The following is a 23,391-nucleotide window of genomic DNA, read 5'->3' as shown; positions in this document are numbered from 1 at the left end:
CATGTGGTCAACAAACCAGGTTGGGTGGGAGTTAACGGTTTTCCTGATAAGCCTCAGATTGTCACAGCTGAGAATTCTACTGTTTATGAAAACAGCTCGCATCAAATGCAAGTTGTGAAAAACATTCATGTAAATCCCTCAATCTGAGAGCTTCCTTCAATCACTTGACATTAGAAACCATGCAATGCACAACAAAGACATGGAACATTTGGAGGGCACAAAGATTTTAATAAGATTAAGAACAAGAAATATCATGAGTACTGTGAGCTATGGCCAAACAAAGCAGAACTAGCTGCTTTAATGATAGCAAAAAGTCATAATCCGAAGAGAGCAGCTACATATGTGAAACTTGTCACAAAGACACTGTAGACCTTCCTCACTAAACACTTTACCTGACAACAATAATTTGTCTCGTTTCTACATACAGGACATAAAATTCACACAAAAGAACTGTACAATGAAAAAAAAAACATTGCCCTGTTTTGATTGAGTTACAAGTGAGGAATGATTCACAAACCATGCAAATAAAGAGTATGATTCCATTCTTCACTTAGCATGAACAAGTTTGACGCCCATTACAAAATGAGAGTGTACCAATAAACGAGCCACAGGCTCCTACCCTTAGGAAGTAAACATCTTTGAAAAATACATTTGGGACATCTTTGTGGCTACAAACAGACTCACACCATGTCAACTGAGGGCAAAGAAAAAAAAAACAAACTCAACCAAAAGCCTCACTGATGCCTGGGCCAGCCCAGGTCTATGCAGGCCAAAAATACATCATTAAATATTCACATAAGTTAGTAATGCATATGGCATCCTGTCATCTACAAACATACTCCTGTTTTTTTTAAACATTTCATCTGCAACCTGATAAATCTAACGACGACAGTGACGTTTACACAAACTGTACGACTTAGTACACACATCGGCGGTACAGACTACATAGGAATTAACTTCGGTTGCTATGAGGCACAGCATTTACAATATCTTAATACTTATTGATGCCGAAAATTCTCACTCCGTGTAGTTGTGGCAGCTTGGGAATCAGGACGCTCAAAAGTGAGGCAGTGTTTATCACAAAGTGTGTCGTGTCATACTTTGTGTAGAAACTTGCCAGGAAGTATCTGAGGAGAAAAATAAAGGGATTAATCCAAAAATAAACCACAAAATCTTTAATACGAGAAATAAGCAGCAAGACAAAACAAAGTGTGCAAGACATTTGCTTGTACATGTGCAGAGATTATATAGATTTCAGCTTTCATGACTATTCCAAAACATTTAATGCTGTAGTCATGATCAATGTTTTTTAAAGCTGAGGATGAAATCCAAGTGGTAGTCAGTGTGAAAGACCTAGGATTTCATAAACACTTTAAATGTTACACTCCTATATTGATGTCTAAAGTATCCATCAGTGTAAAGACAGAATCACAGGATATGCGATACATACAGAATGATTGGAGAGATGGTGAAGAACTTTCTAGATGAGGTGAACTGCACGCCGTAGTCGAGCTGTTCCCAATGTGTAAGAAGTCTGGCTTTTCCTTGGTCCGGGGTCTCAAAAGGTGTGCCCTTCACCGCATGCATAAACACATACATTCCCTGTAGAGAGAAAAACTTAGGTCAACAGTGCAGTAATTACAGTGTGTCATGAACAAGACTTTGCAGGCTGATTAAATGCAGTGACCCATTTTCATTTTGTTTTCACCAGTATAACTTCATGAAACTGATGTTGTTGCGCAACATTTTTTCACAACTGATTCACTTCATCTTAAATACTGTAGGATTTTAATCATTAAAGCGTCCCAGCTGCTGTAATAAAGTCTGTGGTTACTTTCCTTTTCTCTCTTTTCTCTGACAAAGTAGAGATTAAAAACCACCAACTCAGGGTCGGGCTGCTGCAGGAGTTTTAGTGCCTGAACTGCAGAATATTTAAGGCAGAAAGGGCATGATGAGAGAAATCCCAACAGAAACAATGTAGATCTTGCCTGGTGCTTGTGGCGCATAGGTCCTCATGTGCCAAAAAAAAAACAAAAGCAGTTGAATAAGATGATCTCTTTTTATTGCAAACCAAGTTTGCTATCTTGGGAATGACACTCATTTCTAATTACACGCCTGCCTCTGTGTCAAAACACTGGAATTCAGCTTTAAATGGAAAACCTGCATTACAGAGGGAAAAGTAATAAAACTGAAATGCTGACATACGGCTAAGGCATAATCAGCACACTGCTGTTGTATTGTGAGGAAAACAATAGGCTATAGTTGACCTTAGTTGTTACTGTTAATAGCCTTCAATATTGGCTGTGATACACAATCCTTGTAAACTGCTTCGAGCTCGCATTATTCAATGATGTCACACACATCGACTTTGTTTCTTTATTTGAGGTCAGCCATGTAACAATGAGGGGTCAGTTTTGTCTACAGACCTTATGTGGAGTGGACAAGTTTTAATAATAGGTCACGTGTCAGGCTGCCACAAGGACAGCCTCCCCAAAATAGAGCATATTTCAAACAAGCACACACAGGCACAGGCAAGGGAGAGGGGAGCAGACACCAGGCTGTTTGGCTAAGCATGCAGGCAAGATTCAACTGGAAGCTTCATATAACTTTGGGCTAGTCGAAATAGATCATTGTTTTCAGAGCGATTTGACAATAATCTGAATTTTGTTGGTTTGTCTTCTGAGGGTGAAAACGTAACTTACAAAGTTGTGAATGACATTAGTTAGAGTCCAGACCACTGGCACACTGAAGAAGGGTATGCTCAAGAGCACAATGTGAAGTATTCCAACACCAAGCGCATATGTCAGCCAGATCCCTCGACTGTTCATCACTCGAGTGTTTGGGTTCACCTCACTGTGTGCCACACCCACATTCATTCTGGTCTGTGGACAGAAAAATAAATAACATTCACAAAATAGTATTTCAGTTTTGTGTAACGTTTATAGTCACTCTTATCCTCTTTATAATTTACTGGAAGAACTTAACATTTTAAGGTTATTAAAAACTCAGCTTTCTATTCTACTTGCTTACTAATGCTTCTGTAACTTTATCTAGATTTTCTATGGTGTTTGTCTTAATGATCATTTGTGGCCTTTTGTAAGTACTGCAAGCGATTAAAATGTCAGATCAGTGTTTTGTAGTAATATCCATTGATCCGGCATTAACTGTTAAAATAAGCTCTGCATCCTACAATCCTGTACAAAGTTTTAGAAACACCCAAAATGCCAGTTATACTCATAATAAATACTAAACAAATAGCATCTGCAATTACAATATGCCTTGAACTTTAACTATCACCATGCAACATTTACAAATTTCTATGCAATATATCTATATTTGATGTAGCAAATCATATCACCAGAGTAACACTGCAGCACTTTGCCCTCCCTGCAAGACTAAATGTGATAACAAGAAAAACTTCTTTTGCAATCTTCTTGAACTTTGCCCTGTGGCACACTTTAAGCTGCTTGACTGGATTAATGGAAATGAACAAAGCTTAATTTGCAGACATTAAAGGAAATGATGACTTAATTTCCACACTCCCAACCAACTGGGCCTGATGCATGCCATGTCACATCACATTTTGGTATTTGGTAATTGATAACTGTCAAAAAATATGTAAAGGTACACGTATGAATGAGACGATATTTTAAAGACAATTTACCTCGTTTATTCTTAATTTATGTCTAAAATCACATGAGGTTTAGCATTAGGCCAAATGACTATTCAAGTGTGAAATAAAGTTATCAGCAACATTTGGGATACTGGTGCTCATCTCAGTCGATAGAGATTCTAAGTTAACACATGGAGTAACAGATACATATGGTCTGATAACATATCTGATAACAAGACCATTTACTCGTACAGAGTAAGTCTCTGCAACGACAGTTCTGACAGACAACCGCAAAGAAAACTTAAACATGATTTGAGAAAAGTTACACACAAATAACAATCACTGGCTCAGACTATTTGCTGATTTGCCGATTAGCAGGACTGTTAAAATAACTACGTAAACAAGTACATGAGAGGATACTGACTACACGTCTTAGTGACTTCATGTAAACGAGTATAATCCATTTCGTAATGTCTAGCATGCCCTGCTAAGTAGATGTGTAAACATTAAACAAGCCATAGAGATGTTTTCGTTTCCAGTACATAGCCCGACCCAATCCACCACTATTCGTAAACCAAGTTGGTCAGCATCATTGCGTAAATCATAAACGTTAAGTAACAGTATCTTAAATGCTTGAACGTGCTAAATAAAACACCCGGCGTTGCAAACTTACAGGTGGTAGCGAGCAGTGGAGGTATTTAAACAGACGAGGTGCTATGGAGAGAAATGGTTTATTCCCTTGTTGATGTGTGCAGATCCTAGGGTCTGACAGCACGTCGTAGTCTGACCCCGGCGGAAGTAGACGTGGTTTCAAGGCATCAATACCAGGGTATTTGTTTCCGTATTTTGACTTCTCAGGCTCGGTCCTCCTCCTGCAAAAGTCATACAAAACAGCCGGTTATGTTAAGGTTTTTAGTACATGTATTACAGTTAGGGTTAGTCAGAGCTTGATTGTGTTTGGTTTTGTTGCGGCAATCCTCCCGAAAACTGTGTGTTTACATCATCCTGACAAACGGGTGTACCTGTTAGTTTTAATTCAGGGTAGAATTTACACTGAAATTTTTAGCAAACCCGCCCTCTCGTCACTTCCATCCAATCAGCGGGTAAAAGAGGGGGCGGGAATCCGGTCGTTTCCGCCTTGTGACTGAACTGTCTGTTTATGAAAGATTTTACGGGGACTGTAGTCAAGAGAGCTCGTGCAAGTCAGTATTTAACTGTTAAACTAGCTAACGTTAATTTTCAGTTTAATACGAGTTTGTAATGTCGCCACATAAGTTTACACGAAATTTGGATTTTAATAGTATGATAAATATTCAAAGCAGCCCACGTAAGCTGCAGACCAGTTAGCTAACATTAGTAAAGTCGACTTACTGTAGAAATACTTTCAGCTAATTTTATGAAGATGTTCACCGTGACATGATGTTTATCAGTATTTCATTATTTTCTCACGAAATTCTGTCTTGACGAATTTACTGGACTGTTTCGTCTAGCAGTCAACTGGCATTTGTCTGTCGCTATGGCTTCAATTCTACCATAGATTTTATTTATTTATTTATTTATTTATTTATTTATTAAGGGACAATGCACATTAACTGAAATCACTGTAAATGTGCCAGTGTTAGTCAGCTGCTACATTAAGCTGTAAACTATCATGTGACGTCATGGTGTGTATGGTATGGTGACTAATCGAATATCAGTAGTACGAATTGCATTTGGAAATGCATAATCTATCATATCTAATCATATATAATGGAATACAGTTTTGTGTGTCAGTGAGCAGTTGAGAAGTCGTACCAACTGGTAGCTCTTATTTGTAACATTCAAATTCACTATTATTTCTATGATCAACAGCATAAATACATATAAATAAATCACTATTTTTAACATAAAGAATCCTTGTGAACCAGAAGTCAAGACTTGAATCTCTGTTTTCATTAAGTCAAGCTTGCTACTTTAATGCAGATGGACACAGCAACAGATTTGTTTGCCTCACATAATGATTTTATGTCATTTCTCAGTTACAAGTGTGCCACACATGAAACCACTTCACCTCTTTACTATAGTTTAAGTGCAGCTCCACTGTGTACATTTTGTTGAAATCACATGCTTACTTACATGCTCATGCCTGTAGCTCCCTGCCATGAGAGTCTTGTTTAACATTTCTTTGGTGTTTGGGTAAGACCGGTTGAACATTGGCCTCAGTGACATTTTTGGATCCATAATCAAAACATTAACAATAACAACTACAATTGCTTTTAAATAGCTTTTTCTTAATAGTGTTTGTTGTGCCACTTATTGGCAGACATGTATATGTTTGCTGTGGTTAATGACCCAACAACAGAAGTACCAAACTAAAACCAGACTTTTCTCTAACAGATACCCGGAATCATGAAGCAGCTGCCATCAGATACCGTGCGGCTCCTATCGAGCTCCCAGGTCATCACGTCAGTGGTGAACGTTTTGAAAGAACTGATGGAAAATTCCCTGGATGCTGGGGCTTTAAGCATTGACGTTAAACTGGTACGGTGTCGTCAGTCTGTACAGCAACATCGTTGTTGTATTTGATAATATAATTTGCAGTTGTACTGGCTACAACAGTATGTATCGACTTTCTCATTACAGGAGAACTATGGTTTGGACCGGATCGAAGTACGCGACAATGGCCAGGGAATCAAAGCTGCAGATACTCCTGTGATGGCCATGAGACATTTTACATCAAAGATCAGTAGCCATGAGGACCTGCAGCATCTGGAAACATACGGCTTCAGAGGAGAAGCACTGGGCTCCATCTGTGCTGTGGCAGAGGTGAAAAGTAATGAACAACTGTAGTTATCAAATGATGGTCACATCAAAAGAATAACAGACATGGGCCAGAATTAAAAGAAGTTATACATACTGATCTTGATTTGTATACATGTACTGAATGGATAACAAAGAAAAAAATACATCTCACATATGCATACATTTATAGTACTTAACATATAGTATTACTCTTCCATTTATCAGTATAAGAATCAATGAACATTCTGATTTATTACAGTCTATAAACTGGTGTTTTTTGCTGATTCTCTTCAGGTGGCTGTCACCACAAAGACAGCGGAGGATGACATCAGCACCCAGTACACACTTAACTTCAAAGGGGAGATTGTTTCTCAGAAGCCATCTCACTTAGGTCAAGGTAAGGCACCTGTAATTTACAACAAAATCAACTGTTTTTATGTTATTGTTATATTCAGACCCTTGTGCCACAGCAAGGGGTCTAAATATTTAATAGATGAGTGATATGGAGTTTTTGATTTCCAATAAATTTGCAAAATTTTCTAAAAAACTTGTTTTAGCTTTGTCATTGTGGGTTATTGAGTGTAGCCTGATGGGCAAAAATTAAAATTTTTATCAGTTTAAATTAAATCTACAACACAACAAATTGCAAAGCCACTGCAGGTCATTGGGCTTTTAGACAAATTCCTTTGCTGATGTACAAATTCTGATTGGATCCAGTTTACTTTTTAATTCTTTTTTGAAAATATTGATAGTATGGGTAGACCTCAATTAACAAAATTACTGTGAAAATATTCAGAATAATGCACATATTGACAAATACATGTCCAGGTAGTTCTAGTCCACCTGCATCCTTCAGCCTTGTTGTTGGAAAAGTACATTTTATATCAAAGGCTGTTACACATCTTTGTTCTTTTGTGTTTTCCAGGTACAACAGTGAGTGTACTGAAGCTTTTCAAGAATCTCCCAGTGAGAAGACAGTACTACTCTTCTACCAAGAAGTGCAAGGAGGAGCTGAAGAAAGTACAAGACCTGCTGATGGCATATGCCATTATGAAACCTGACCTGAGGCTCTCACTCGTTCACAATAAGGTTAGGAACTTATCCTTACTTATCCTAACTTTTCAGATATAACCAAGTAAAGAACAAATATGTGGACATTTTTTTTCTGGAGCATGGTTAACATTTTTACCTTTCCTCCAACAAAACTGAAGTCTATCCTAACATAGTTCCTGTTTATACATAATGCACTCCCTCACACACAGCAACCGCTAGGTGTCCTCATTTGTCTTCAAATGACTAAACATGACTGGTTCAACAGCCTGCACAGTTTCTGTTAATATGCCCTGAGTACCTGTTGTATAGTGTCATATATGTGGCAACATCACTGATAACAGAGATTTCTGTAAAAGCACTGAAGATGTAAGATGTAAGATAAGTTCTCATATAGGAAGTTCAATTATATCTTAGAGAGAAAAAAGGTACAATTCATGCTTGATTCCATCAAATTTTTGGTCCTCAACATTTTGATACTTTTACCAATGTTAATAATAATAATAATAATATTTATTTTCTTCAATTATATTTTTATTGAACATTCTACCTAAAACATGACTCAGTTTAACAGTTATATTGAGCCAATGGATAGTTTGTAACTGACATTCAACTTAAAAATGAAAAATTTAAGAACAGTAATAACAATAAACAAATTGAAGAGAGGGAAAAATACAAAAAGACTTTACAATTCCACCCAAATTCATATTTCACATGTCTGATAATGTGAATATTGCAAAAGTGAAAAATATAAATTGTCTCCTCAGCTCACAGTTGTGCACAGAGTTTGGTGTTTGTATTTCTGTTAAGATTCTCTGTCAAATGTGTAAAGTTAAGAAAGTTAGTGAACAATATTCAGAAGCTCGTCCAGTAAATGATCAATCAAACACAATCTTGAAGGCAGAAATTGTTTTCAGCCTCCTGTTGTTTTGTTGTCAGTACCAATGTGCGTCAGTGAGCTATGAAATCGTTACGAGTAATGGAAAATATTCGTTAGGCTCGTAGAAACATGTCGATTAAACATTTTATAGAATCAGACGAGTACAGACTGACAAACCTGAAAATGCTGGGTCAGTGAGGCTGTGATGTCTCTGCTTTAGAAAAGTTCAAGTCATTAACCTTTTAAAAAAAAAGCATGTCTTATCACACTGTATATCTGCATGTCATTTTTAAAGGAACAGCCCAAGATCCCCACATTAGTCTGTTTATTAATTGAGTTGTTTTTAGATGCAAAGAAAATATTTAACTGCTGGAGAACTTTTCTACATAGCTGAATGTTATGAAAATAATGTGTGTACAGTATTAATTATAAAAACATTTGTTGTAGCTTTTAAAGTCCATACACTAAAATATTAATACCTTTAAAAGATGCAGCCTGACCTGATCACAGAAACAGTCACCAGTTATAGTGTATTTGTTATAATAAAAGTATTATTTTCATTATTGATTAATGTAAATTCCCATCATAATTTCCTGGAGCCCAACATGACACCAACATGTTCTGTCTGATCCACAGTCCAGAATCCAAACATATTGAATTAACATTGATATAAAACAGAGAAGCAGAACATCTGCATATTTGACAAGCCTGAACCACAGAGTGTTAGCATTTACTTGGTAAATGATTTACATGATTAGTTGGTTATCTTAATCAATTCACTCATTAATTATTTAATGAATTTATCATTTCAGCACTTGTATTTATTAAGGACATTGAGGGATAAAGTGTGTTAACATTTAGGATAATGGCTTGAATGAAAGGGGCTTATTTATATTTAACCAGCCTACTGTAATGACATTCAGATGTGGCTTTAAGATCCGGATGTTGTTAAAATTAAATGTCATCAAAAATGAATATTAATATTTAAAATTTTAGACATTTGATCCTTAAAAGGAGGCAATTAAGCTCTTAACTGCTAAAACCTCCAGTCTATAACTGGAAATCTAACAAATATCACTGTAAGATCACACTGCACAGCATTCAAGGAAGTGTCAGAGAAGTCCAGGGCAATAACTGCAGATCTATAAGCTTCTGTTTTACAAAACCCACAACAGTAGGGATGAGTATTGCAGTGTTTGCCCCTGAATGCTATGGAGTGCTTATGAACTAAAACTCTATGCCATTGGTTTATTAAAATGGTTTATTTAATTTTAGGTCAGAATGATAGCATCAGCAAACTCTGTCGGTAACCTGAATCTTGACTCTAGATGACCCTGAACATCAGGGTCATCAGATGACCCTGAAGAAGGTAGATCTACAACCTACCTTCTTAAACCAATGAAATGTTAGGGTTGTGGCCAAATCCCTAAAATACCCATAGATCATTACAGCCACACATTGACTCCACAGAGAATAGTAATAATAGTCATGAGTTTTCCTTCCATCAATAAAAAATGTGACTCTTGCAGTATTGATGGTTTAGTGTTTTCTCTTTGTTAATGCCCATTAGAAAATGGAAACAGCAGAACAAGTACTTAATTGTTGGTTAGTTCACAATAGAAACACACGACATGTTCCACACAATGTCCTATTTTGGTTACGTAACTTAAAAAAATTAATCATCATTTATCATCAACTTAACCATCAGGCGTTAGTGATCATCACACTTATACTCAGATTGCTTGTTTTTGGTTTAAGAACTAAAAGAAAATTCTATTATTTTGGTTTTAAGCAGATTTCTAGCCTAGTTGTGTTTTTATCACCTGTCCCCTGAGCTGTACATGGTTGTATAGTTTTGGTGTACACAATAAACAGCAAGTTATTGTATTTTGGTTCATTCCATTACATAAGATTACATTAATCAGCAGTGGAATAATTTAGCAGTTGAAATTTCCATCCCTTACACTGTTTCAGACCACAGCTATTGTCAGGTGCCCCAAACACAAATATGGCTGCCTCTGAACTCAGATTTGGCTGATTATGATGCCTGAGTAAGTTGCTGAACACAGCTGCAGCCTTAACCCCAGATTCGGTTTCAGGTTGCAGCCACTTTGTACACAGAAGTGTGTAGGTGGTGTGGGTCACGGAGGGGCTACATGACGGCCGTATAAATTTCATGGAAATCAGTTTTGAGGTTGTCAGGTTAGAGTAGTGAATCCGTTTCGCACAATCAGCACTCAGTTGCCCCTATCCTTTATCTCCAACTCTGCTATTTGGCTTGTGTCGTGTTTCACAGCTTCTTCAAGAACTGTTTACAGGAGTGATCCGTTTACATGTGCCAGGTTGTGTATTTAATAGCTGAGACATGCCCTGCAACAGGGTGCATGCTTTCAGAAATCAACACCCACGAGATATATTCACTGGTGGACACAAACTACAAGCCCACTGGTGGGTGTCAACATATTTTGTACCCAAACTATTTCCTGATCTTTTCTGTCAAAAATGTTGTGTCAAAAGAGGCAGTTTGCAATCAAATGTTTTTTTTTCTTAGAGATGTCCTTTTTTTACTTCATTGATGCTTATGTAATTTTTATACAATTATATACATTGATTATTAGGAAAATAATTATGGCTTAAGTTTATTATGCCATAATTTAATGTTATTTTGCAATCCATGAACAAAATCAAGAGTCCTGAATATTTGATTTACATTGTGTTGACTCAGCTGTTTTCACAGCTCTTGTCTATAAGTAGTTGTTTCATGTAGCATTTTGGGTTTGAGGTTTTAATAATGACTTTAGAATCACGGTCTCGTTATGATTTATTTTTTAATGATAATTTAAATACCCATTCATTTCATTCCCTACATTTTGACATAGACTGAGTATAACCAGTAGCAGTTTTTGTCCATCTCTTACTGAATCTCTTGACAAACAGAATATATGAACTTCAGATATATTGCCAGCTCAGTGGCCCAGTCCCTGTCTTGACAGGTTTTTATGCAGTGTGATTCGTCTGATGTGGACTCATGGAAGTTGACTGGTGTCATATTGTTCCAGGTGGTAGTTTGGCAGAAGGCCAAGGTGGCCGATCACAGAAGTGCCCTGCTTGCTACACTGGGGCCCAGTGCTGCTGCCAACCTGCTCCCTTGCCACCATCACCAAGAGCAACCAGAGGTTAGTTAAGGGGAAAAATGCAGAGATGAGAGAAAAATAGAGCAATTCTCTAAGAAATACTTACATAAACACTTGCAGGTTAGGAGAAGATACCCGAGTTTGTCTGTCTTCTGTTCTCTAGCAGAAATGCATGTATGTACATTAGTAAAAAAAAATCGCTTGACATTTTATACAAGTCAGTTTGGAATAGTTAACCCTGTCCAACTGTAGGCAATGTGCTAAGTTGTGTCATATCATGGGATGTAGGGCTCACGTTTACAAGTTTCAGATTTCACGGTCAACTGTTATTTTTATTGTTTCACATGAACCATTACTCGGCTGGACAAAGTCACCTCTGAACATTGTAACAAACGATGCAGTGAATGTGAAGAGACTACATGGTGTGCATTGCACTCTGATGGATGAGCGTCACAGGCACATAGCAGGGCTGAGCTGGCACAGAGCCGCATGCTACACCTCCCACCTCACGCACACACCTTGTACTCTGTGCTCTCATACTGTGGCTCCCATGCCACTTTGCCCTTCATTATGGAGCCATTACGGCAACAATTCCAACCTAACATTACACGTTCTTTTAGCCTAATTTTCAGTCAAAATACACGTCAAATAAAATATAGTGACATGTGGGTGAAATAATGTGATTCTACAAGTGTCAGGAATATTCAAGAAGTCGGTGACACTGTGATAAGAAATAAGAAAAGAACCTGAAAACAAGTTTTAAATCATTTGCTTTGCCTTGGAAATGAATGATGATGATGACTCAGTGACTTATTTGTTTTAGAAAAAGAAAATGTAATGCCTGGTTAAGATGGATAATTTTTGCAGAGCAAATGAGTGCATGCACGTTATACTTGACTGTGAGCTAATAACTTCATCAGGAACGCCTGGTCTCAAGCCAGCAAATGTGGTCAGTTGGTGGCTGGCCAACTATTTCTTTGCCCTTTTCTTTTGAGTTCTTTCCTGATGAAGAGTGAATTATTTTTGTTAGCTAAGCTTTGCTGTGCTGATCGTAATTGAATTACTGTTGAGCGGTAACTTTCTGCTTGGTCACGGTAGGTGTCATGTGGCTCGTACCTGCTGCCAGGCTCCCAACTAATCTAGTCTGACAGATATGGAGCAGCCCTTTTCACCCTGTTTCTCTCTCATTTACCTCTTTGTTGTTGTTATTTTGCTGCTGCACTTTGGTGCCCAGTTATGAGAACAACCTTTCACCTTTTCCTCTTACTCCCTGTGAAAGAGAACTTTTCTCCTCTCTGTCCCCAAGACCAAAGCTTAGTGATCAAGGGAACCAGGTTGACAATTTCACCGGGGCCTCGCTCGGGGAGAGTTGTAAGAGCTATTCCTCTGCAGAACAAAATGTGACACTCGTTTTTGGCAGCATGACTACACACAGCCGCAGCCCTTTGGGGCCAGAGGTGCCATTCATGCTCCCATAAAGTGACCCTAATGAGCAGAAATAGAGAGAAGCATATGTGCCATGACCTGAAACAGCAGTTCATTTATTAACTTCATTGGCGTGCGTTGCTGCTAATAATGAGCCCTGGGCCATGTGGAAAAAAAGCATAGCTATTCTCTGCTTGCAATCTGTGGAACATTAACAGCTTTCCATAATTTCTTACTAGCTTACATTTATAATGGAGTTTCAAGTTTTCTGCAGAGTGATCAATTTTAGCTCAGGAGAACTCCCTCTGGTGGGATTTGATGATGTAACATGATGTAAATTTTAATAGAAAAATGTCAAACACCACCTTGTTGCACATGTTCATAGTGAAATGTGCATGTAGATACAGATAAAAGCGTCTCACTGCCTGTCCTGTCTTTCTTGTTGTCAGCTGTGTCCTCCTAATTGAAAATGTAATGATGCTATAATTTATGTAATGTTCAAGTTTTAAAACTATTAGTTACACTATTTGTTACACACCTGTGCCAGCCAGCTACTGAGCATGTAAATATATATGTGTTTGCAAAACTATGGAGCTCTCAGTTCAGAAACTAGCAGCAAAACTCAGTCCTTTATTACAGCCATTATTTGTTATGTAATGTCATATGTTTCTGGTCAGTAGTGAGACACAGCATTTGACTCATTTCTGAACATTTGATGTATGATATCCATGTTATGCTTATCTTGTGTTGTAGTATTGATATTATCATTATTCTTATTTTATTCAGATTTCTTTAGATGGCTTCTTTCCGAAGCCTGGAGCAGATTACTCTTCTACAAGCTCATCAAGCCCTGACAAAACATTCATATTTGTCAACAACCGGCCTGTCCACCATAAAGATATAATGAAGGTAGAATCATCAATCATTTTGGATCAATCAATGAAATGGACTTTATACAAGAATTACTTTTTAGTATCTAACACTTTTCTTTTCTTATTTTGTTTCCCTGAAAATATTATCCTGGTACGATTGTGTATTTGATCATCAGCTGTTGCGTCAACACTACGCTGCTCAGTATCCAGATGACGCAGCCCGAAATCGTTATCCCACCCTCATGCTTAAAGTAAGTGTTTCACCCTCTTCAGTCGATGTCAACCTGACACCGGACAAGACCCAGGTTCTTCTTCATGACAAGGTAGCTATGAAATTCAAGCTCAGTCACAATCAGTTGAATCTGTGGAGGATTAAAAAATAAAAAGACGGGAGAAGATGTGATTTGAAATTAAACTCTGTGTACCATTGGTCATCTGTCTGACATTTAGGAGGCTGTTCTCACCGCAGTAGAGGCATTGCTGGTTTCTCTCTATGGCTATCGGCCTAGTTGTGACCCCTCAGCTGAGAAGCAGCTTGGCCATGAGACATCCCCCTCGTCATCTAGTCCTCTGCAGACTGACGCTTCACGACCTGTCACTGAGCGAAGTGTAGAGCTGGATGACAGTGTGTCCAACCACAATGGTAACTTCCTTAAGGAAGCACCTAAACACAGTGGCACAGCTTTGTCAGCAGCCATAATCACTGACGCTTCACTGGACCATCAGGCCTCAAACAGCAGCTCCTCATCCTCTGTAGCAGAGGACTGGATTGTGAACCAGATCGCAGCCGGGCGGGAGTCTACCTTTTCTCTTCATGATGATGAAAAAGCTCAGAGCTGCACTCAGACACTAGAAACTGGTTCAGCAAGTGAATCCCTGGAGAGACTTGACAACGTGGTGTCAGCAGCAGACACAAGCAAAGAACAGCTATTAGCCGAGGACTGGAGCCGTGGGACGGCTCTGACTGACCCCTTAACACGAGAACCCCTGCAGCCTGTTAAAATCCATCAACCCTCAAAGCACAACCATTCTGACTCAGATGAGATCAAGAGTCAGAGCAGCTCGAACAAAAAGATGTTCAACGCCATCACAGAGAAGCAGGCTGCTCTGACGGCCTACGACCTGATCAGCAACCGCGCCATGAGGGCACCGCTGTCTCCTGCCGCCCTGTTCCAGAAGGAGGCCAGAGCTGAGGTCCTCAGGGAGAAACCCACAGCCAGCCTGCAGGATATCAGTGTCGCTGTTCACGAGAGGTGGAAAAATCTGCGGGAGGAAGACCGTAAGAAGTGAGTTTCCAGACTTTCACCATTCCAAGCAGTTGTTTCCATTTCTTGTTATTTGCAAGGCAGAGAGAGGGGGGAAAGTTTGACCTGTCATTTGCATGTGAAAAGCCTAGACTGGAAATGTTGTTGATATGAGCTGTGTTTCTAATTTCCAGACAACCGTGCCTAATAGGGAGCTAGGTAGACAACATTTTCCGCAGTACAACAGGTATCACTAATGATGAAATGTCCTCTGTTTCCACAGTATTCCATCTACTCCCATGTCTCATTTGTCTTGGTTGTGGTAGATTTTAGGTAGCATGTATTCAGCATTAATAATGGCACTAAGACAGGATATAGGAATTTAATAGAAGTTGACTGATAAGAACTGGTATTTACTGATTTGTAATTAGAGACCCAAACATAAATTTAATATCTAAATGTCCTGTTTGCAGGTTCACTCCATTCTCTTTGTTCATTGAAAAATCTCACCTACACTTACTTCATAAGTGGTGTCAGGAGTGACACATAGTAAGCTAGTCAAGAACAGATGGAGGTAATGAGTGTTTGTGTTTGACCCTTGCTCCCCTCAGAGTTAAAGGATTTACATTAATGAAGGTAAGACAGGAGTGGAGTTATTTGCAAAAAACAAACAGATCAAAGTCATGTAAATCAAATGCGTGTGTAGTACAATGCATCATTCTCGAGGCTCAAGGTGTGTGTTTGCTTCCGACTCAGCTCTGAGATGAGTACGAAAATGGTCCAGATGCACATGAACACGTCAGTAAAAGAAAGAACCTTCTGATCTCTATCTGCTGAGCTACTCAGCTAGCATCAAGGAAACTGCTTCAACCACATTATGTTAGATTACTGCATTCCAATTTCAAGCAATTGCAAGGTTGGAAAATGTGTATCAGCAGTGCTTGGGGCCTTATATAAGGTATGGAAGAGTGTATGGAAAAAGCCATCTGTTTAGAATCCTGCCTTGCTGTACTGCTGTCTGAAACATGAAGTAAGATGTGGCAGGTACTTGGCTCTTTCACCTCCACTGTTAAGTGGGACACCATTTCTAGGAATTATTCTTACAGTTCATGAAACAGGTTAGTTGAATAATAGGGTGCTGAAGTGTAAGACCTAATGCTGAACATATGAAGATCTATGGAAACATGAGTTGGCAATTTTGCTGAGGAAAGGAGCCTACATATATCAAACACTTTCAAAAATTCCCTGCATTTACATCGGGAACAAGTTGTTACTTGGTATTGTAAATCTTATTTTAGGACAGATGGCAGCTTAGCAGCTGTGCTACGCAGAAGCAGTGGCTACAAGACACAATTAATAGTTATGCTTCTCCGAAGGTAGACATATATGTCTACGAAGAAAAGGCTGTTATGGGTAACCATTGGTCACAGAGGTGTGGTAGTGATGTGCTAGTTCACTGGATTCAAAAAGATTTGTTTACTGAATTATTCAGTGTTTGACCCGGAGCTCCGACTGCGTAGTCCCACTTCCCACACTGAACTGAAACACAGATGACTATTGTCATGATCCCCAGCTGACTGAGAAATGAACCTATCGTCTCAGGAAGTGATTCAGTTCAGGTTGCTCACCCAAAGATTTGTTCTTTTGAGTGAATCGTTTGTGAACGAGACAATACTTGAAAATACAGAGGAAAAACTATTTAAATGTGCTACATCCAAGGATAGAAAACCCACACCCACCCCACGCATACATAACACACATCACCTAGACATAGGAGGTACTCCTAGTATTCCACGAGAGAGTCCACACGTGAAGAATCAAAATCGAAGCAGTGGAGGTCGAGATATCCGGACTTTCACCTAGTATGGGTCAATATCCAAACACACTCCAATTCCCTTAATGCAGCTCTGTAGTATCTAAAGCCCACTTCTTTCTAACCTCATACCTCCTCTTTGTAAAGAAGGTTTTAGCCCAATCCAAGATAACCCTGATGACATCATTAGCCCAGTCTTCACTTACACACTTTTTGTCTTACAAATCACCACATCAGTGCACACTGGATCCGATCTAATAACAAAGAATGTTGTCACTGCTGTTGTAAGTGTAAAAGATTTGGTTGAACCCTGCAGGTACGAGGAGAAGGCAAAAAAACACCTGGAGCACCATGACCAAAGGACCAAGTTGGCCTCTGCTGAGGGCCCCAGAGAACCAAGTGTGAGCATCGCAACAACCCATGTGCGCAGCCAGAAACGCAAGGCCCCACTGTCCAACCAGCAGCTGCTGGACGAGCTCTTCTCTGCACAGCCACAAAAGAAGATGAAGAACCCTGCACCTAAGCCCTTGCAGCCCCTCCCCTGCAGCGTGGCTGCCCTTCGGCTGCAGCTTCAGCGCCTCTCATCCCAGAGCCGCGCAGCGCCACGGGGCCTCCGTCTTGTAAACCGCCTGGCCTCTCAGAGCGCCTGGGTCATTTTATGTGGTCAGAGGCTCATGTTGTTAAACCCATTTCGAGTGGAGGAAGCCTTGCTGTTTAAGAGACTTCTAGAGAATAATATACTTCCAGCAGAGAGTCTGCAGAACCCTATACAGTTAACAGATGGGTAAGGTATCACTCACCTCTCACCAGCAAAATGCCAACCCTGACAGTTGTTTTCCTTGTGGAAAACTGCACACTCATCAAATTTTTTCACATACATATATGTTAGAGACTAATTTTTAGACAAACAAATCCTAATCCTTGGTTTCTATTAAAATCTGCTGTAGGAAAATACACTGTTGTGTGTTAACATCTCCTTGTGTCTCTTTTCTAGAAGTCTAGGAGGAGCTGAATATACAGATGTTTTGTGCAACATGGAGAAACAAAGCCCTGAGCTGAACGGGCAGACCTTCTTCTCTGATCCCAGGCTCGTAGCTAATGGCTTTAAAATCAAACTCAGTCCAGGTACATTGTAAATAAAGTCTTGGACCTTAATGCTGTTGTATGAGGCAGATCAGTATGTTTACAACTGATGGAACGGTATCAGTAACACTCCCCAAACAGAGGCACTGTAGTACAGCATAGAAGTCTACAACTCAACCAATCAATCAGAAAACAAGGCTTTCTTATTTTGCGAGTCATGCTGTTTAAAGGTCTAATGGATTGTTTAGTTTTATTTAACAAATGTTGGAGCCGTTTGCCATCATTAATGTCATAGTTCACCAGTCACTTAAAAATGTCAAACGTACAGTCGCCAGCAACTGGATTACAAGCAATTATTTCTGACAGAGTTTCAGTGTATTGGATTAGTTGTGGATAAGACAAAATAGTCCCATTCCTTCAATGAATGATGAAAAGGAGAAACAGGATTTTGTGAATCATGACAGAAATAAGATGTAGGACCCGACAATCTGTTTTTCCTCTATAATCGATCATGACATGTTTAATAACTTTGACATGTCATGACATCAGTCATACAGGATATGTACATTGTAAAGGTTATCTTTGAACTCAACAATTAACACAAGATACACAGCTAGTATAAGATATGTAAGTAATTGATTTAAAAAAGTCTCTTTTCTCATTGTATTACATTTCTGGTTCTAATATCGATAGATCTGGATTGACAGATTATTCTGATAATTACAGTATACATAAGTGTTGTTTAACCATGTATATACTGTAATAAAGTCTAATCCAAATTATAAAGATTATGTAAAAAATAAAACGGAATAACTTCCATAGTTAAACATATTTTCACCAGCTTTTTCGTTATCATTGTGACATTACTTCTCTGCTCGCTTGCTTGTTTTTGTTGCTGGACCGGTTCACCTCAGTTGACACTGGCGCTCTGCCCAACAGCGTGGTCTCACAGTAGGTTTGTACCCCAGTGTGCAGGTGATGAGAATGGTTGCCCTTTAAGAAATTCGAGGAATTTTCATTTGGCACTGCCTGCCTCGGTGGGTGTGCATGGGATTGAAGGTAGCGGCGTATATAAGATGGCTTCATTTCACAATCTCTGCTGAATATCATTGCTTTTTGTTAGGATTGTTGAAAATGTGTTGTGTTTATTTTCCAGGATTTGTGTACAGTGTGTGCAGTTGCTGTTATTTTTAAATTGAAAAATATATATGCTGTTATTACAATAAGGAAATTAATTTAATTAATTTAATAGCACCTATGGACTATACTGGACATGATAGACAACCAGCGCAGAAATATTCTCTGTCTCTGTATCTCTAGTTTTTATTTTTACTTGTCTGACTTCATTTTGCATCATTTTCCAAAGTCATGTATCAGAAATATAAATTGTCCATGATTTGCAGTATTTCCTCATGAAATGAGAAGCCATCATTCTTCCACCCTACAAGACAACTTCCTTCCAGTCTGCTGGGGCTTCTATTAGTCATTTAACACTCCATTTGGCCCTTCGCTTGTTTGACTTGGTCATCAATTCGGCCGTAAACCACAATATTTATTTATTATTCTTTCCTGGAGATAGTAGTAGCGTCTGGAGTATATTAATCCTTGTTTTCTGCTTGTTTTGGCCAGGCCTCTCGTCAGCCGAGAGACATCTGGAAGTGACAGCAATGGCAGACTGCGTGCCTTTCCTCGGTGTGGAGGACCTCAGGGAGATCCTGACTGCAGTTCTTCACAGGAAGGCCAGGACCGTGCAAGAGTGCCGGCCACTGAAAGTCACAAACTACCTACAAGTGAGAGATGCTATGAATGGAGAATAAGGGTGGCATCACTTAACTTTTCTGTCTGTTTTATTAAATATTTGAATTGTGACCTTCACAGGGTGAAGCGGTGAGGCTTGCCCGTCAGCTGCCTACAAATTTATCCAGGGAGGATGTGGAAGAAACCCTCCTACGGATGGAGCAGCAGCTTGGTGAGAAAAGCCAGACCTGCATCCATGGACGGCCATTTGTCCAACACCTGTCTGACATCCCCTCCACAGACCAGGAGGCTAAGGGTCTGCTGCGGCCTTTAGAGCTGTAAAAACAAGTAGACACCTTAATGAAAAATGACAGCAGTGCAATATGAAACAGTTGTCTAATTCTAATGCAGCTGAGTATTCTCCATTCTCCTCAAATAATGTTCAACTTTGTTAAAACCACAATATGAAAATAAATATATTTTTCCACATTTTGTGCTTTGATCAAGCATGTGGTGTATTTTGTGAAACTAACATGTATTATTATAGGTGTTTGTTCAGAAAGTAAAGCTACTGTTATCTCAGCATTTACTGTTGAGAAATTCATAAATACATATTTTCTCAGTAGTTGAGAACTTTACTGGCACAACAGGATTGTGCATGGTGGTGTTAAGGAGAAATAAGAGACCTGCCATACATCTATTTCATAAAAGCTGATAAAGCTTTCTAAAAGCTTCTGTCAGGCGTTTAGATACGTCTTGCAAGTGTAAGTTTCATGGTACAACTAAAGCCAGTAGCATTATTCATCAGGTTCTTTGCAACAGAAACAATGCAATGTTCTCATTTCAACCCCGATTAATTAATGAAAATGTGCCAGAAGATGCAGGGACATTGAGACGTTTTTTTGTGTCGTACCAGGTAGTAACGATGTGTAATTGAAATGAACATTTACAGAAAAAGTAAAACTGTTTCATTAAGCTTTACAGCACCAGGGATAATAGTTCATAAGCAGATGATCTATTTTCAGCTGTTTGTTATATATTTGGTGTTTTGCTTTTGCAGACTGATTTCTTGTATGGTTTGCATTTTCCTGGATTAATAACAGCAGTCTTCAAAATGCACAGTGACATCTGATTCCCTGACTTGATTTCTGTCCAAAAGCCAGAGTATCTTACTACCCCTCAGCCTCATTGTGGCACCATTGAAATGGGTATTGGCAAGCTCCAAGCCAGAGATGTACACTGTGCCAGCTACTACCCATATTTCTTTTCCCTCAATTAGTGCCAGCTGCTCGGCCTTTAGTATTGACAGATACTTGTATATTATCCCTGGCTGCATTAAATGCTTCAGAGATTTGCACTGTAATTTCAACCACAAAGTTTAGCAAATCCTTGACACTGCGCTAACTCGTAGTGGTGCCACTTCCTAAAGGCATTAGTCTATTACTGCCTCATTCTGGTGTTCAGTGCTGCTTGAGGTTTCCTGTGGGGAAACAGACAGAGAGAGTTTGGCTTCAACAGCTACAACAGGAGGGGACTGACAAGCATTTAAGTATAAAAGTTTTTTGATATAATTTCTTAATCATGTTCAGGAGTTCTGATGTAATGATAAGTGGTTGTATCTCAAAAATGGATGTAAGAGGAGAACATTTGGTTTAGTCAGTACACAAGTATTGAGTGTGATTTGACCACACTTGGATAACAGGAATACATATAGCCCCACAAGGTTTTCACTCATCACCTTTTCATATGGACACTGAATCCCACCACAGGGAAAAGTGCAATCTGATCACTCATCTTATCATAATATTATAGTTAGGACCGTGAAAGGTCAAACCACAGCACATGTCTTGTTTTACGTGGCCTCTGCTGAGAGAACCCACAGATGGCTTCAGCATTGCTGCAGGGCCAACACTCTGCAAAGTGCCTCTGGGAAGGGGATAAATGCCAGTGAGGACCCCTGCCCCTCCTCTCACCCTTCGCCTCTCGCTCCTGCACGGACTCTTGTTTTAAACTGCTCACTGCTGGATACGTGCACCGCAGTTGCTTGTTTCCATAAATGCGTGCAGCAGCAGAATCTACTCTGTACATGCTGCCTTTGGCACCCAAGGGGCATATCAGAGTAATTGGGGAGGATTAACTGATGATCATCTTTTGACCATGTGACCACACTGTTTAAAAGGTCAGCAACGGTTCACTTTGCCAGCTGTCTTTTAAAGCACCTGCTACACTGTTTTTGACATTTTCTTCAACTAAATTGAGGTATTTGCTAATGATCAACCCAACGTGAGGAATTGGAAAAAGGAACAGTTTGGGAATGCATGCGAAACGTTGAATACCAAAACCTTGATACAAGAATACTCAGTTCACATACAGCGTCATCTAGATAGTTATCTGCTCTCCTATTACAGTGCAGAGCTACTGCTTGTCAGGTCGTATTCAGCAGCCAGGGCAACTGTACACCACTCTCACAACCCAGAAGTAACCATGCACTTTAACAGAGTCATCAAATCCAAAATAAAATTACATGAACTATAATTAACCCCTTTCCTACTCTATTTTTTGGAACTGTTACATGAAGTAGTCACATGGAGTACCTTGCGCAGCACTGGGTACACGCACCACCTGCTAGAAATATGCCATCCTAGAAATATGAAACTAGGTGAGGGGAAAGACAACATTTTTGTATACCTTTGGGAATGCATGTGCATATACATTTAATTATGTCACACTTTTAAATGTAGTCATCAAATGAGAAAAGAAAATCACCAGTTTAAAAATATTACATCGACAGGGTGTGGTTAAAAATGACTAATAATCACTAACCTTAAAATTTATCTTAATCATATTCCCTAAAATGTCAGTCACGTCTTGCCATTTGCTCTGAGACGACTAGCTTTTCACCCAAAAAAGCTGTTTTTTGTTCAGATCTACAATATAAATACTTAAAAGAGTACAAACTAATCCATTATAGGCATCCTGGCTTTAACCCACAAAGCTACCTCTGTCTAATGCTTGCAAATGAATCATATTACAGATGTTAATTATTAATTATTACCTGAATTTCACCTAGGGGGTAAATAAAGTATATATCCATCTATATTAATATTAACAGACAATTATTAAAGAAATCCCAAGATTTCCTTAATTAATTTGCTTGAATTCTGTTGATACCTGTGATCATGCTTTGAGTGTTGTAAGGTTTTGGTTTTTTTTTTATATTTTGAAAGGGGTCACATGGATGGAAGAAATTACTAAAGACAATAAAAAAGGTTATTTACGTGTTTATCTAAGTACCACAATAATATTCTGACTTGCACTCAAAAGCCCAAAAAGAGAAGTCTACAGCCATGCTTATGCAACTATGTTTGCATCATGCATAACATCATTTGAGCAATCTCACAATAACAGTGCTAATATGCTTGTTCACCATGGTCACTATAATAGCTTAGCATGTTAGCGTATAACTTTTTCCAGCAGAAAACAAAAAGTACAGCTGAGGTGGACAGTATTTGGCCATAGGTTTGGACATATTTAACTTTTTTATTCTGATGATAACACTAGAGTGAAGGTTAGGGGGTCACCAAAGTTATCACAATTCAGCCTCGGAGGGACATGGATGTCTGAATCAAATTTCATGTTGGTCCAGCCAATAATTCATCTATAATTCAGCACTCCAAAAATGTGAACCTACTGATAGAGCTAGAGATACTGGCATCTGCAGAAATAATTGTGATGGCATAGCGGAATAAACATCCATGT

At 39.0% G+C, this 23,391-nt stretch overlaps 2 protein-coding genes across 3 annotated transcripts; one reads left to right on the top strand and one right to left on the bottom strand.

The window, feature by feature from the left end:
- Window positions 1-207: 207 nt before the first annotated feature.
- On the bottom strand, window positions 208-4,430 carry ormdl1 (ORMDL sphingolipid biosynthesis regulator 1). Its single transcript, XM_056389387.1, has 4 exons — window positions 4,287-4,430; window positions 2,703-2,882; window positions 1,451-1,602; window positions 208-1,127 (listed from the first exon to the last, which is right to left on the bottom strand). The coding sequence occupies exons 2-4, from the start codon at window positions 2,874-2,876 to the stop codon at window positions 992-994; spliced, it is 462 nt and encodes a 153-aa protein (XP_056245362.1). The 5' UTR covers window positions 2,877-2,882; window positions 4,287-4,430; the 3' UTR covers window positions 208-991.
- Window positions 4,431-4,731: 301 nt separating this feature from the next.
- pms1 (PMS1 homolog 1, mismatch repair system component) lies at window positions 4,732-20,121 on the top strand. 2 transcript variants are annotated; one of them, XM_056390289.1, is made up of 13 exons: window positions 4,732-4,815; window positions 5,990-6,133; window positions 6,236-6,418; window positions 6,689-6,791; window positions 7,320-7,483; window positions 11,384-11,500; window positions 13,670-13,792; window positions 13,932-14,006; window positions 14,206-15,041; window positions 17,129-17,596; window positions 17,807-17,937; window positions 19,525-19,685; window positions 19,774-20,121. In XM_056390289.1, exons 2-13 carry the CDS (start codon window positions 6,002-6,004, stop codon window positions 19,972-19,974), a joined length of 2,694 nt encoding a protein of 897 aa, XP_056246264.1. In that variant the 5' UTR covers window positions 4,732-4,815; window positions 5,990-6,001; the 3' UTR covers window positions 19,975-20,121. The 2 variants fall into 2 exon arrangements, with proteins under 2 accessions (XP_056246264.1, XP_056246262.1); XM_056390287.1 differs by having other exon boundaries at window positions 13,932-14,078.
- The last annotated feature ends 3,270 nt before the right edge of the window (window positions 20,122-23,391 follow it).

The sequence above is a fragment of the Seriola aureovittata genome, chromosome 11 (genome assembly GCF_021018895.1).
Source record: "Seriola aureovittata isolate HTS-2021-v1 ecotype China chromosome 11, ASM2101889v1, whole genome shotgun sequence".
Classification (NCBI taxonomy): domain Eukaryota; kingdom Metazoa; phylum Chordata; class Actinopteri; order Carangiformes; family Carangidae; genus Seriola; species Seriola aureovittata.
Note: the sequence above shows the minus strand (reverse complement) of the source record. Positions and strands in the feature narration are given on the sequence as shown.

Bases quoted from the DNA above. Each gene is read 5' to 3' on its own strand.
- ormdl1 (XM_056389387.1), bottom strand. From the start codon at position 2,876: ATGAATGTGGGTGTGGCACACAGTGAGGTGAACCCAAACACTCGAGTG. The intron at 1,603-2,702 runs GTAAGTTACGTT...TTCTCTCTACAG, and splicing joins CTAATGTCATTCACAACTTT to GGAATGTATGTGTTTATGCA. The intron at 1,128-1,450 runs GTATGTATCGCA...TTTTCTCCTCAG, and splicing joins ACCATCTCTCCAATCATTCT to ATACTTCCTGGCAAGTTTCT.
- pms1 (XM_056390287.1), top strand. From the start codon at position 6,002: ATGAAGCAGCTGCCATCAGATACCGTGCGGCTCCTATCGAGCTCCCAG. The intron at 15,042-17,128 runs GTGAGTTTCCAG...TGAACCCTGCAG, and splicing joins CGGGAGGAAGACCGTAAGAA to GTACGAGGAGAAGGCAAAAA. The intron at 19,686-19,773 runs GTGAGAGATGCT...TGACCTTCACAG, and splicing joins AAGTCACAAACTACCTACAA to GGTGAAGCGGTGAGGCTTGC.